General features: G+C 30.7%; 1 protein-coding gene across 1 annotated transcript in view; it reads left to right on the forward strand.

Annotated features, from left to right (window-relative positions):
- LOC143069320 (uncharacterized) overlaps positions 1 to 12,476 on the forward strand; it is a 164,561-nt gene that overhangs the window by 31,293 nt on the left and 120,792 nt on the right. Inside the window, exons 4-6 of the mRNA XM_076243889.1 lie at positions 2,486 to 2,524; positions 9,771 to 9,946; positions 10,399 to 10,513. Of these exons, the coding sequence (XP_076100004.1) occupies positions 2,486 to 2,524; positions 9,771 to 9,946; positions 10,399 to 10,513 (330 nt within the window). The remainder of the gene's footprint in view (positions 1 to 2,485; positions 2,525 to 9,770; positions 9,947 to 10,398; positions 10,514 to 12,476) is intronic.

Genomic DNA, 12,476 nt, shown 5'->3' on the forward strand with positions numbered 1-12,476 from the left:
ACGTGTATAACATATACAATCAGATAATAGTTTAAGTTAAATGAGATATCCACGCGTATTGTGATCACCGGATTTCTACGAGAAGTGTCGTGCTAAGGTCACTTGCATATACGGAAAATATGTCGGCGAATTGCTTCCTGCAAGCAAGCGATTAAAATTAGGCAAACTTCTTTTAAATGTGGACAAAATAAAAAAAAAATCTTCAGAAAAATAGTATATGTACATAAATTTTATAATGAAAACTATCCATTTATTTATAAAAATCATATGCATATATATTTTTTTTAATTTGAGGTTTCATATGACTTTAACATACTAAACACACGGTTAAAGTTATTATATTATGTCTATTTATTAAAATAATGTTTCCTGATTTTGTTATACACATATGTGTACGAGCACGCGAGTTAATGTAAAATTTAAAATTGAGAATGGAAATGGGAAATGTTTCAATAACCCGACCATTAATGTGTATATATAAATTCTAATTAGATTGACATTTGGGTTCTCGGCAGTACATAGAGTTCATTTGATAACGTTGTTCAAAATCTAAAACTCTGAAAGCATTATTAGAATCAGCATATTAAAAAAATCCTATGCATTCAATTGAAATAAAAATCAAACAAAGTTTTATTTTAAAACCCCGATTTGGACGAAATTGAAGACTGGGTCCAAAATAAAAAAATAAATACATATTCAGATTCAACATATCAAAGGACCCCAAGAAATTATTTTTTATCAAAATCCAAAAAAGTTTAACTTTTGACCCTTTTTACCTCGATATGGACTCATTTGAATACCGACCCCAAAATCAAAATTTAAATACACGGTTAGATTCAAAATTTCAAAGAACCGAATGCATTAAACATAGTTGAAATCAAACAAAACTTTATTTTGGACCATGATTTGGACTTGATTTGAAAACTGGGCCTAAAATTAAAAATAAATAATTTACTTTCCCCCTTTAGACCTCAATGTGGAATAATTTAAAAACTGAGTCCAAAATCCAAATCGAAAAATACTTGGTAAGAAAGAACCCCCTAGATTCAAGACTTTGAATTAAACCCCTATGAAAGAGGTCAATAATAAGGCAATTAATACAAAGTATTAGAAAAGTATTGCTTCGACTTCTTTTTGGTCAATTAGTAGAGACCATATGCCCCAAAATCTTCCTTTTTTGGTATGAAACCTTGTTATACAATTTCATAGCGCTCAATATACTTATACACAGGTTATTGTCCAGAAACAAGAAAACAATTGCCCACTGACCCCTACTTTTTCTCATAATTTTGTTCCGTGTAGTTTTAAAAACCATATTTGAAAATCTTATAAAGTCCTTATTATTTTTTCATTGTTTTTGAAAGAAAAAAACGTGTCAATCTTAAATTTATCAAGAATTTATGGAGAACAATTTCCCGCTAAAATTTCAACGGCTTAATACATCTCGCAAACAAGCAATAGACCATTCCTTTTTTTTCAGCTTTTTAAGTTTCTTTATTTACACACTATCAATATATAACAGTGTTTTGAAAAGCGTGCTATTTCGAATCAAAATAGAAATCATACTTTAGTACATTTGCACATCATATAAGTATATTTAATCATCATATAAGTATGATAACACATCATATAAGGGTGGTAACACATCATATAAGAATGTTAGCACAGCATATAATGATATTTGTCATTATATAATGATATTTGACATCATATAATGGTATTAAACATCATACAACATTATTTGTCATCATATAATGATATTTGACATCATATAATGATATTTGTCATCATATAATGATATTTGTCATCACATAATGCATATGATATTTGACATCATATAATGACAAGTATATATCATAATAAAGTAAATGCACATGATATAATGAAAATCAGCTTAACAAGACAGTTTGTGCGTTCTATTCAATCTGCAAATAAAGTTACTGCTAATTAACTTTGGCCCTTCATTATCTATTGCGATTGCATTTATAAGTTGCCTTATTTACAATCACAATCATTGATCAAATTAACAAACAACAAACTGCCCCTTCTCAAACAATCTGAACGCGTCGATGATCTCGTGACAGCGTGTTTTACTAAAGTACGGGAGATCGTTGGTTCAAACCTCAGCATGGTCAAACCATAAACTTGGTATTTGCTCTTTCAACGCTTAGCAGTAGGGAGTAAGAGCAAAGACTGGTCGGCTCGGAATAAGAATAATGTGTCCAGGTAAGGTAACATGTCTTACTGCTGACTATTACCTTGTGAACTAGCACGGTATAAATCCGGCTCAGTGTCGATCCAGTACATGCAGGATTGTAATTCACATTAAAATGTTTTCGTCCCAAAACGCTGGAAGTGAAGCCTCTTCCTCCTCCTCCTCATTATCATAATAAAAAACAGATATATGTGTATCAAATAATTGAATTTGGTTTTGCTGTTTTTTAAAGTATTTTTGTAATAAATGAATAAAATTTTGTTTCTTCAGCACCAAGAAACAGAATCGTTAATATATATAGCTCAAAAAGTAAGTATACTTAGAAACAAGATTAAATTTACATCTGCTTGGATAAGCGTACCCGTCGTATGTGGCACAACGTTTTGAAAATTTGGGTCCTCACCGCTCTTCAACTTTTTGGGGTTGGATTTCTAACTAGTTAGATCTGAGAGTCATTGATGAGTCTTATGTAGGTGAAACGTGCGTCTTGCGTATTAAAATTATATGCCTTGTACCATTAATAACTATTGACATTGCAAAGAATACGTCATCAACGTCATTATCTCACCTGTAACTGTACTTAATGCCCTTAATTATGGGCATATGATACAGTTACAGGGGAGGTAATGACGTTGCTAACGTAAATTGTTATTTTCGCGACGTCAAACTATGACTTATCGGGAAAAGATTCAGTTTTGGACTGATTTTTATCATTCAAACTGATTTATCTTGAAAACGAGTTCATGAACCCCTTTTTAAAATGCCATTTGGATTGATTACGCGAGAAGATTATGTGTGCCAATTTTCATGAAAACTTAAATAGTGCATTTTATTTTTAAATTTGATAAATTTCAGCAAAAAATGATGTTTTTTTCTACATTCATGAACATTTGATAAATATGAGTTATTTCTGAATAAAAAAAAGTGTAATTTTTAGAATACTTGTAAAATATAGAAATTACAAATTATTTAACCCAAAAAATTTGTGTTTATCTTTAAAACAAAAAAGTTATGGCTTTCTTTCGAAAGGGAAAATACGGCCACAAATCCGAATTTTGAGCAAATATACAAAATTTCGACCTCATTTTACTCAAAAAGTAGCGCATGAAGGTATATTTTTTATTACATATTTGATTTAATCAGGTAAAAAATAGTCTATATAGAAATTTTTATTAAAATGTAAATACGGGATCAAAACTGTATCGTATGCCCTTAATACACAGAAACCTTTACATATTGCACCCAAAAGTAAGAAAGTTGATCCTTGGTAAATGGATAGAAAAAGTCACAGATCTTAAATTCACGTGACTATTCGTTTTAAAGAAACTTGACAAATATATATATATAAAATAACTGGATCACCGAACTGAGAAAGTTCGTATCTACAGATATAGTAAATAGACATATATATATATTATATGTTTTATAAAAGAAAGGTATATGAGTCAACAATAATTGCATGTGTATAACTGTTAATTGAACAATCACAAATCTGTAGATACGAACTTTCTCGGTTCGGTGATCCAGTTATTTTCTTTTCAGCTTCGAATAGTACGTCATTATTCTGGCCTCGTTTTCCTTTTTGTTTTCTTTATAGTGGAGTGACGTTAACCATAAAATGAAACTTAAATGCATTCATCTAACACATAGCTTAATTATGTAACATTCGAAAGCTAAACATATATACTATATGTTTGACCAGGTCGTAAAAAATGGTATGTTGCTATTTATGTCAAATCAAGATCAAAGTCAAGGACGACTTAGTGCATATTTTCTAAGATTTCAGCTTCATTTGTAGATTTCTAAAGTGTGTTTTGATAGACAGCAAAATTTTCCTGAAATTTGGGCAAAAATTCAAAATGGGTGAATATTTGTTTCTGATGCAACTGCTAATCACTGAAAACTAAGTTAAACCTTGAATTAGTGTTTAAAAAAGTTTTTGACATCATCAGTTTCCAATAATCTTGCTTACTTCTAATCAAACAGCAAATCATAACAACTCATACAGTTGCCAATATTACCGGCATCTGCGGAAACAAATTAATCTTTTAAGCACTTCTTTCTTTATAAACAGTGTATGAAGATTATATAAGATTGAAAAAAACAAACTTTTAAGAATGTGAAAATAATTAAAGAAAAACATGAGGGCATCGTTCTATTGCTTGGAAGTAAGAGGGCGAAACTTCGACATGTTCCTGTGCATTGTAACAAGCAGACTAAAATAAAAATAAATCTTTCGATTTTTCTTTCCAATCATTGATGAAGTGAAAAGACTTTTTATCTAGATAGTTGCAATCATAAAAGGGAATTCAAAATGTAAACAAAAACAAATAAAAAAACAAAATATGAAAATTGAAAGGTCAAAGAATTCACGTTTACAAATTGAAAAACTTGTCTTATCGGCTGCTTTGGGTGTAATACCACCATTGATTTGCCCCAAATTAGTCTTGGTTAATTTTGAAGTTTTCAAAAAAAATTGTGCAGAATTTATCTTTGTTTCAAATAAAGAATATTTGGCATGAGTACAGTTGTATCCTATCCAATTCTATAGAAAAAAAATCACATAACATTTCATTGCATATTAGAAAATAACCATCACTGGAAGTTAATCAATCAAATCCCCCCATATTTTACCTGTGTACAAGCTGTAGTAAGTATGTAACCTCAAGTTCAAAAATATTCTATAGAAACCCAAAATGAAAAAAAATGGTGTTTTTAAGTACCAAAGATGTTAATTACCTAGAAATATTTAATTGCATTAAAACATCGGATTAACTACCCACAATTGTCAAATTCAAGGGAATATTTTTTCCTACCCATTTTCGTATGCAACCAGCTGTGACGTACTATGATTTGGGGGTATTACACATTTACCTTCACTTTAGGCTAGTCCATGAGGAATAAAGATTAATCCCATCTTAAAATTTTTACGAAATTAAAATCCATGACCTACAAACCAAACATTAATTTGATATTTTAGCCAACAAATATCAATCCCATGAAATAAATTTTGATTTTAGATCATTTTTGTAACGTTTGTAGGATTTGTTTAGAATTGCAATTTTCACGAAATATTGCCCATCTAACCTCTCAATTCTTTTCGAGTTTGAATTGCTGTTTAATGTTCTACAAGTTTCATTTAATCTTTCTAAAAAAAAATTAACGTACAAGAACCAGTTAATGTGTTTTTGTTTTTTTCGCAAGTATTTGGCACGTAATCATTGCAGTATAAAAGAAGATTATGAACATTTTTATTTTTCTTGCAGTTACAACAGTGATTTTATATCAAATATATTGAACCTTCTTAAATTTATAGGTTTCAATGAAAGCATTTCTAATATGGAAAATCTTATATATAAAAAAAATGATGAATCTTACTATGAAATTAACTTCCTTTTAACTGTAATATTCTTTTCTATCTACAAATCATATTACATCTCTGACTCAAAGAGAAGAAAAATAGATATCTTTAAAATATTCAAGGCAGAAATAAAATATATAGTTGAAGTCAATAATGTAATTAAAAGAAAAAAACAGTAAATTGATTATAAAAACCCTAAACTACATAAATGATCACAAATAATAATAAATATCACTGAGGTCACATGACCGAATTATTAAGTCACATGACTTGAGCATGTCAGGTGACTATAATGTACTTTAACATCTAACACATGTTAACAGAAATAATAATATATTATTCAATATTGTATAATACACACTTTTTTGTCTTCTTCTTTTACTTTTTATTTTAGTATATTTTTGACAACTTTGTGTTGTACACTCTGATGTTGTGTATAATCATGTTTACCTGAGTAGTTTATATATGATCTTAGTCTAAAATACCTCAATTTTCAAATAAGTTAAAACTTCGCTTATGATTAAAATCATCACGAAGATTATGGTCAACTTACCTTTTAAATAAGACAAACTGTCTAAGTATTATGAATCAAATTTATCTAAATCACAAAGATGAGGATGGCAAACATGATGCACATTTATCTAATATTAAAAACCACTATCGGATGGAAGTGAAATTCTCCGGTAAACATGAAATCATTTAAAAAATTGTAATATTGTAATGTAACATCAATTTACTTTTATTAGATATTCTCCCTGGATTCCTAATAACTAATATATCAGGGGTACTTAGTGCAATGCTGTACACTAAGTAAATTGTTAACAGCAATAGAGTGCAATAAAATATATTAGTCACGTTAAAAAAAAAATTTGGCACGTTCATTCTTGACCTTTGAACTTGATTTAACAGAAATTGCACCGACCGCACAATACAGAAAGTACATAATATAAGCTTTCAAATGATATATAATATAGCTGTGTTGGGTGGGTGCATTTAAGTCCTTTACTAATTAAGAGGCTATTTGAAAATTGTCACTCTCCATTTATACAAGGACCTGTAAGACATTTGGAAACAGTCATCATAACTTTTGGTAACTCTACATTGAGGAGCCCAAGAATAGATTGCATTACGGCATGAGGAATTTAGGAATTTTAAAACTGTTTAAGAAGGGGCCCCTGCTTTATTTTAGTTTGGCAAGTTTTTGTCAGGCAGCCGCGTTATTCAATTTCATGTATCTATTATTTTACCCTAAAAAATGAGTACTGTAATAGACAAAGTAGTCGCGTCGTTATCAAGATGAATTCATATTGATCCGTACGCGTATAACTCTTGAAATACATTCAAAAAATTATTAGAGGTACCTAATTATAATTGATACGCCAGACACACGTTTCGTCTACATTAGATTCATCAGTGACGCTCAGATGAAATTAATTATAAAGCGAAACAATTTAAAAGTCGACGAGCATTGAGGACCCAAATTTCCAAAACGCTGTGCCAAATACGCCCAAGGTAATCTATTCTTGGATAAGAAAATCTTTAATTTTTTGAAAAATTAAAAAAAAGTTTTGTCACAAGAAATTTATAAAAATGACCATATATTTGATATTCATGTCAACACCGAAGTGCTGACTAATAGGCTGGTGATACCTTCGGGGACAAAACGTCCACCAGCAGTGGCATCGACCCAGTGGTGTTAATAGTTATCAAAGGTTCCAGAATCATTACATTTCATGTTGAACTTTACTCAACAAAACATTATTGTTTCCAATTTTTTGGACTGTATTATTACTCGATTTATTTCACTTGACTGGACGGGGTTTAACCGGTTCGATTATAATAAACCAGTCCATCCATAGGAAGTTGTTTTATGATCAGTAAACTCATCAATGAAGTGTCCAGTCATTCTTTTCTAAATTACTTTGATGACACTGATAGGTGATTAGAAATCAATCCTTATTACACACATCTTCAAATAGACTGTCCTTATGCACATTAAAACGTAAGCTCCGCTCGATCAGTTGATATAACATTGGTAATATACCTTTAAATTATGTTTTAAACAACTAGTCAAATCCTGCGGTGCTGTAACCGAATACGAAAAGTGGCATGTACATTGCATTGGCTTAGACAAGCCTATTATTTGTTTGTGTCTGATATGCAACCCTGCTACCTTGTCCACCTTGTTAATTTTATCGACAAAATCATGTATTTATGTATTTATCTATTCCTATGATAAGACAATAGCTTGCTTGAACCACTCCCATACTATATCGATATCACAATATAATTTGCAGTCAAATGATATTCAGAAAAAAGTGTATTTTTTACTAATTTGAAGAAAACAAAATTACTTGCTGAGGTTTAATAACAGTTTTTTAACTCTGGTGGATCGAAAATAAACACTGAAGTTCACATTTGAATCTGAAAATTAGGAAAACACGGTTAAAGGGAGAACACCTTCGGTGTTACAGCAGATTCCAACGAGTATGAAGCTACAGGTAGAATCTTTGGTTAGCTTCCTTGCTAGCTCAACCATGAATTGATTATTACCTTAAAATTGGGAGGAGCATAGCACCAATTCATCATTCAACCTACGTATGAATTTGCTTATACTTATCAATAAATTTTAAATTTTGATTGAAAACTTATTTTTAATCTGACTTGTAAAACTAGTTTTACAATGTTTATATTCTGTCACTAGTTCTGATTGGTTCTCTGTTTAACTATTGACTCCACCATAGGCTTGTGTACCTAATAATGATTTCATGGTTGAGCTAGCAAGGAAGCTAACCAAAGAATCTACCTGTAGCTTTATACTCGCTGGAATCTGCTGTAACTTGGAATCTAGTTAAATGATCTTAAATGCAGACGGTTTCTTTCATATTAATTATACTTTTAAACAAGACTTGAATTTGAAATTTGTTTCTTGTTTCGAAAAAGTCATATGACAGTTTCCAACAAAAATAAAGTATCGGGAAAAACAGTATCATAAAGGCTACGATGGATGAAAATCGGCATCATGCACTTGCACGTATGCATGTACACGTATTAGACTTAAATAGTCTTTGACTATTTGGGACATTCAAATACAAAATAAAAGATAAATCTCGGTTTATTTTGTGGGTTCTAATATGTACTCAATTTTCAATTAGATTAAAATTTTCAGTACAAATGTTTTCAACCGGAAATATGTTCACTGATGTTTGTTTTGATATTCATTTGCAAAAGGTTAATTTCTATCCGACCCAACCCATTTGTTTCTATATTTCTGCATGTGAATACAAGCATTTGGTCCTAGATAACACTTTCAGATCACTTGTAAATTCTAGTATGATATTTATCTAGCCACAATATGATCGTCCATTTATCGGAATTATGTTTGCTGGTCTGTGCGTCATTCTGTCAGTCCGTTCGTCCGTCCGTCTGTCCCGCTTCAGATTAAAGAGTTTGGTCGAGGTAGATTTTGATGAAGTTGAAGTCCAATCAACTTGAAACTTAGTACACACTAGAACACACCCGTGATATCGCGGGTCCGACCGTGACTGATATATAACTATGCGTATGCTTTATTTTAGTATTGGTATTGTCATCTGATAAAGTCATGCCTATTATAACATGTATAAGGTGCACAGTTTTCTTTGCTTTCAAAATCTTTCTGTTTGAACCCGACGACCTGGAACCTATCAATTATTGGTAATATTAATAATTTGGAAAACAAAAGGGCCTGGAATGGAATATTTTTTACTCAACAGTATACAGCAAAATTCTAAATACACTGTTTGGTGGTGCGCCTGTCTAATGCGGAACGTACAGATAAGGTAATAGGTAACAGGTGAATATACTATTGGTATCGGTGTCGGACTCGATCCGGAACTTCATAATTATTGGCAAACTTAATTACGTAGAAAACAATCGGGCCTAGAGTGGTGTAATTTTTAATCAACACCATTGTACTATATTAGTTATATATAAAGTTGAATTCTTTGATTCATCGCTTTTACGTGATGACGGCTGACAAATTGGACCTCGTAATTTTAGTATTATAGATGTTCCCTTTGATATGATCTTTTTAGTTTTAATGCCAAATTAGAGATTTTCCCCAGTTTTCACTGTCCATTAAACATAGAAAATGATAGTGCGGATGGGACACCCGTGTACTGGGACACATTCTTGTGGTTTTTTTTTTTATAGTTACAGACTTTCCGGATGATTCTAGCTTGTATCCACCTATACCGACTTTACATCTATCAAGTATACAAGGTGACACAATCATGCTGACATGGGATCTACCAAATGATGTTCATAAAGTATGTCATGTCATACAGATAAAATCAGAGAACACCGAATGGCAAATATTAGTATCAGAGGTAAATATTATGTGTAATCATTTTATTACTTACATAAAGTTGTACGTTCAAAAAAATACAAATACAAGTTGGAATGTATAAAACCAAGTTTCCATTAGCATATGGCATGCAGCTAATTATGACGTTGCAAATAAACACCATAATATTGTATTATAAAAAAAACAAGTGAAAAAAAATGACAAGCTTTAATTAAAATAAGTTAATTGCATATATTTAAAACTGTGAATTCAGAAATTATTACAATGTTTTTATTTTGCGAAAAATGCGACAAGGTTATAATCGCAATAACTTAAACTCGTATTTTGAAATGTATCATTTAAATTATAAAGGATTTACTAGATATTGCAAAAATTTTAATCGCATTTTTGTCTAAAATTACAAAATCGCAATAATGAATGTGCGAAATAATTTCTGAATTTAGAGTCTATAATAGGCATACATATATTTTGCAGCTAGATGATAACCATTATAACGCTACAGTTCCTGATATATGTTTATATCAGTTTAGAATCATGGCCATAAATCAGTTTGGATCAAATGGATATTCATCGTCTGTAAGCGTAAAAGGTATTTATTGAAATAACTCTAAGAAAGATTTCAACATCTTAAACATTCATTTCACCGATTTGACTCATTAGACAAATTCTCTTTTTTGAATATTACAATACATAAACGTATAATTGCATATTACAAAATGTTGAAATTAACAAATACCAATACATGCACTCGACAATAGGTATTAATATTTCGTGTGTATTTTTGTCTAGTTGTCATCTAATTAACAATCGAGTTGACATCCGAAAATGCCGATGGTCATATAACCGGAAACAAAAATGGTTCCATTTTGTAATTTTTTCCCCTTTTAATAACCATTCGTAACCCATATCCAAGGGGTGATATTAAAGATCACATTTATACAGATTTAGAGAGATCGAACTTATCACTTGCAATTGAATAATTCATCAGCGATGTTTCTTGATTAAAAATGAAACAAATTTGCTGCTTCATCGAATTATTATTTCACTAGATCACTTTCATAAATGATTGAACCATGTCTCGTAACTATTGGCTCTTTAAGTGGAAGAATTTATTGGCAAATGTTTGGATAGTGATTTTAAAGTACCTAAAACTAGTAAAAGTCCATATATTGACAAAATTAAAGCAGACAAACATTCAACAATTTATGATTGAGAAAAAAGAAGCTGTACTGTTGTTTAAAAGCAGAGGAGACATATAATAGTGAAATCTGGAGATATAGGTAGCGCTGTTGCCGACATTAACATACATGACTTAATTAAAACGGAGAACTCAACCTTCTAAATAAGACTAGCACAACCCCAGACTTGAAAATAATTCAAATAATGTGAATAAGGTTATATAGATGAAGATACATTTGAATACCTAAAATCTGAAAAATCAAAGCAGGTACACTTCTACTTGTGCATAGGTACTATTTCTGTACTAAAAATCTGTAGTACTTGAAATTTACTTTTAATATTTAGTACTTTTTCTTTACCTTAAACTTATTGTAATATTTAGGTACCTGTCTCTTACAGTACTTTATTTGTACTTTAAATTTTTGGTACAGAAATAATAGCAACAGTGATCACACTATTCCGTGTTTGAAAATCATAATTTTAAGAGATTTGAAAAAGATATAAACTTTCAATGTCAAATGAATGTGCTGAAAATAGATACCAGGACTAAATTTAGTATATACACCAGACGCGCGTTTCGTCTACAAAAGACTCATCAGTGACGCTCGAATCCAAAAATGTTAAAAAGCCGAAGTTGAAGAGCATTGAGGAGCGAAATGTAACGGTGTAACCAAAATTTTGCAGTACTTAAATTTCAAGTACAAATCAAGTACTGTAAAATACAGGTACCCAAATATTACAATAATTTTAAAGTAACAAAAAAGTACTGAAAATTATAAGTAAATTTCCATTACTAGAGATTTCTGGTACAGAAATAGTACCTATGCAAAAGTAGCTGTGTACGTTCCTATCATCAGTTCAAAATAAATAGTAAATAATCCAGGAAGACCTACAGTTACTGCCAATGACAACAATATATAGAACTTATTAGAATTGATTGACTTTCATTTAAGACTACATGTAGAAACTATATCATCAAACAAACAAGATACAACACATTATCTTAAGAAAATGTAATCTTTGAACCCTGTCTCGCTTGATTATCATCTCTCGTTACTATCATCCTCCAGGAACCAAGAATATGATATTGAAGCATGTAGGGATATCTGCACACCCGCTTCATGCTTCATATTCACAATTTCCAAAATCTTACAACTTTTACATGTTTTTAGTCTTTTCTTTACAAGAAAAACAACAATAAAGTAAAGCTTGCATCAATTATTTCGATTCTGATTAGGACAATTTTTATGTCCGATGTATATAAATGTAGAACGTTTGTGTAGGTTCTTCCACGAACCCCCCTTTTTTGTTTTTAAACAAGCAAACAAATGGCAATGTGATGTTTCAGACGGAGAAGTTTTGAACGGTTAGCA

The sequence above is a fragment of the Mytilus galloprovincialis genome, chromosome 3, assembly GCF_965363235.1.
Source record: "Mytilus galloprovincialis chromosome 3, xbMytGall1.hap1.1, whole genome shotgun sequence".
Lineage (NCBI taxonomy): Eukaryota > Metazoa > Mollusca > Bivalvia > Mytilida > Mytilidae > Mytilus > Mytilus galloprovincialis.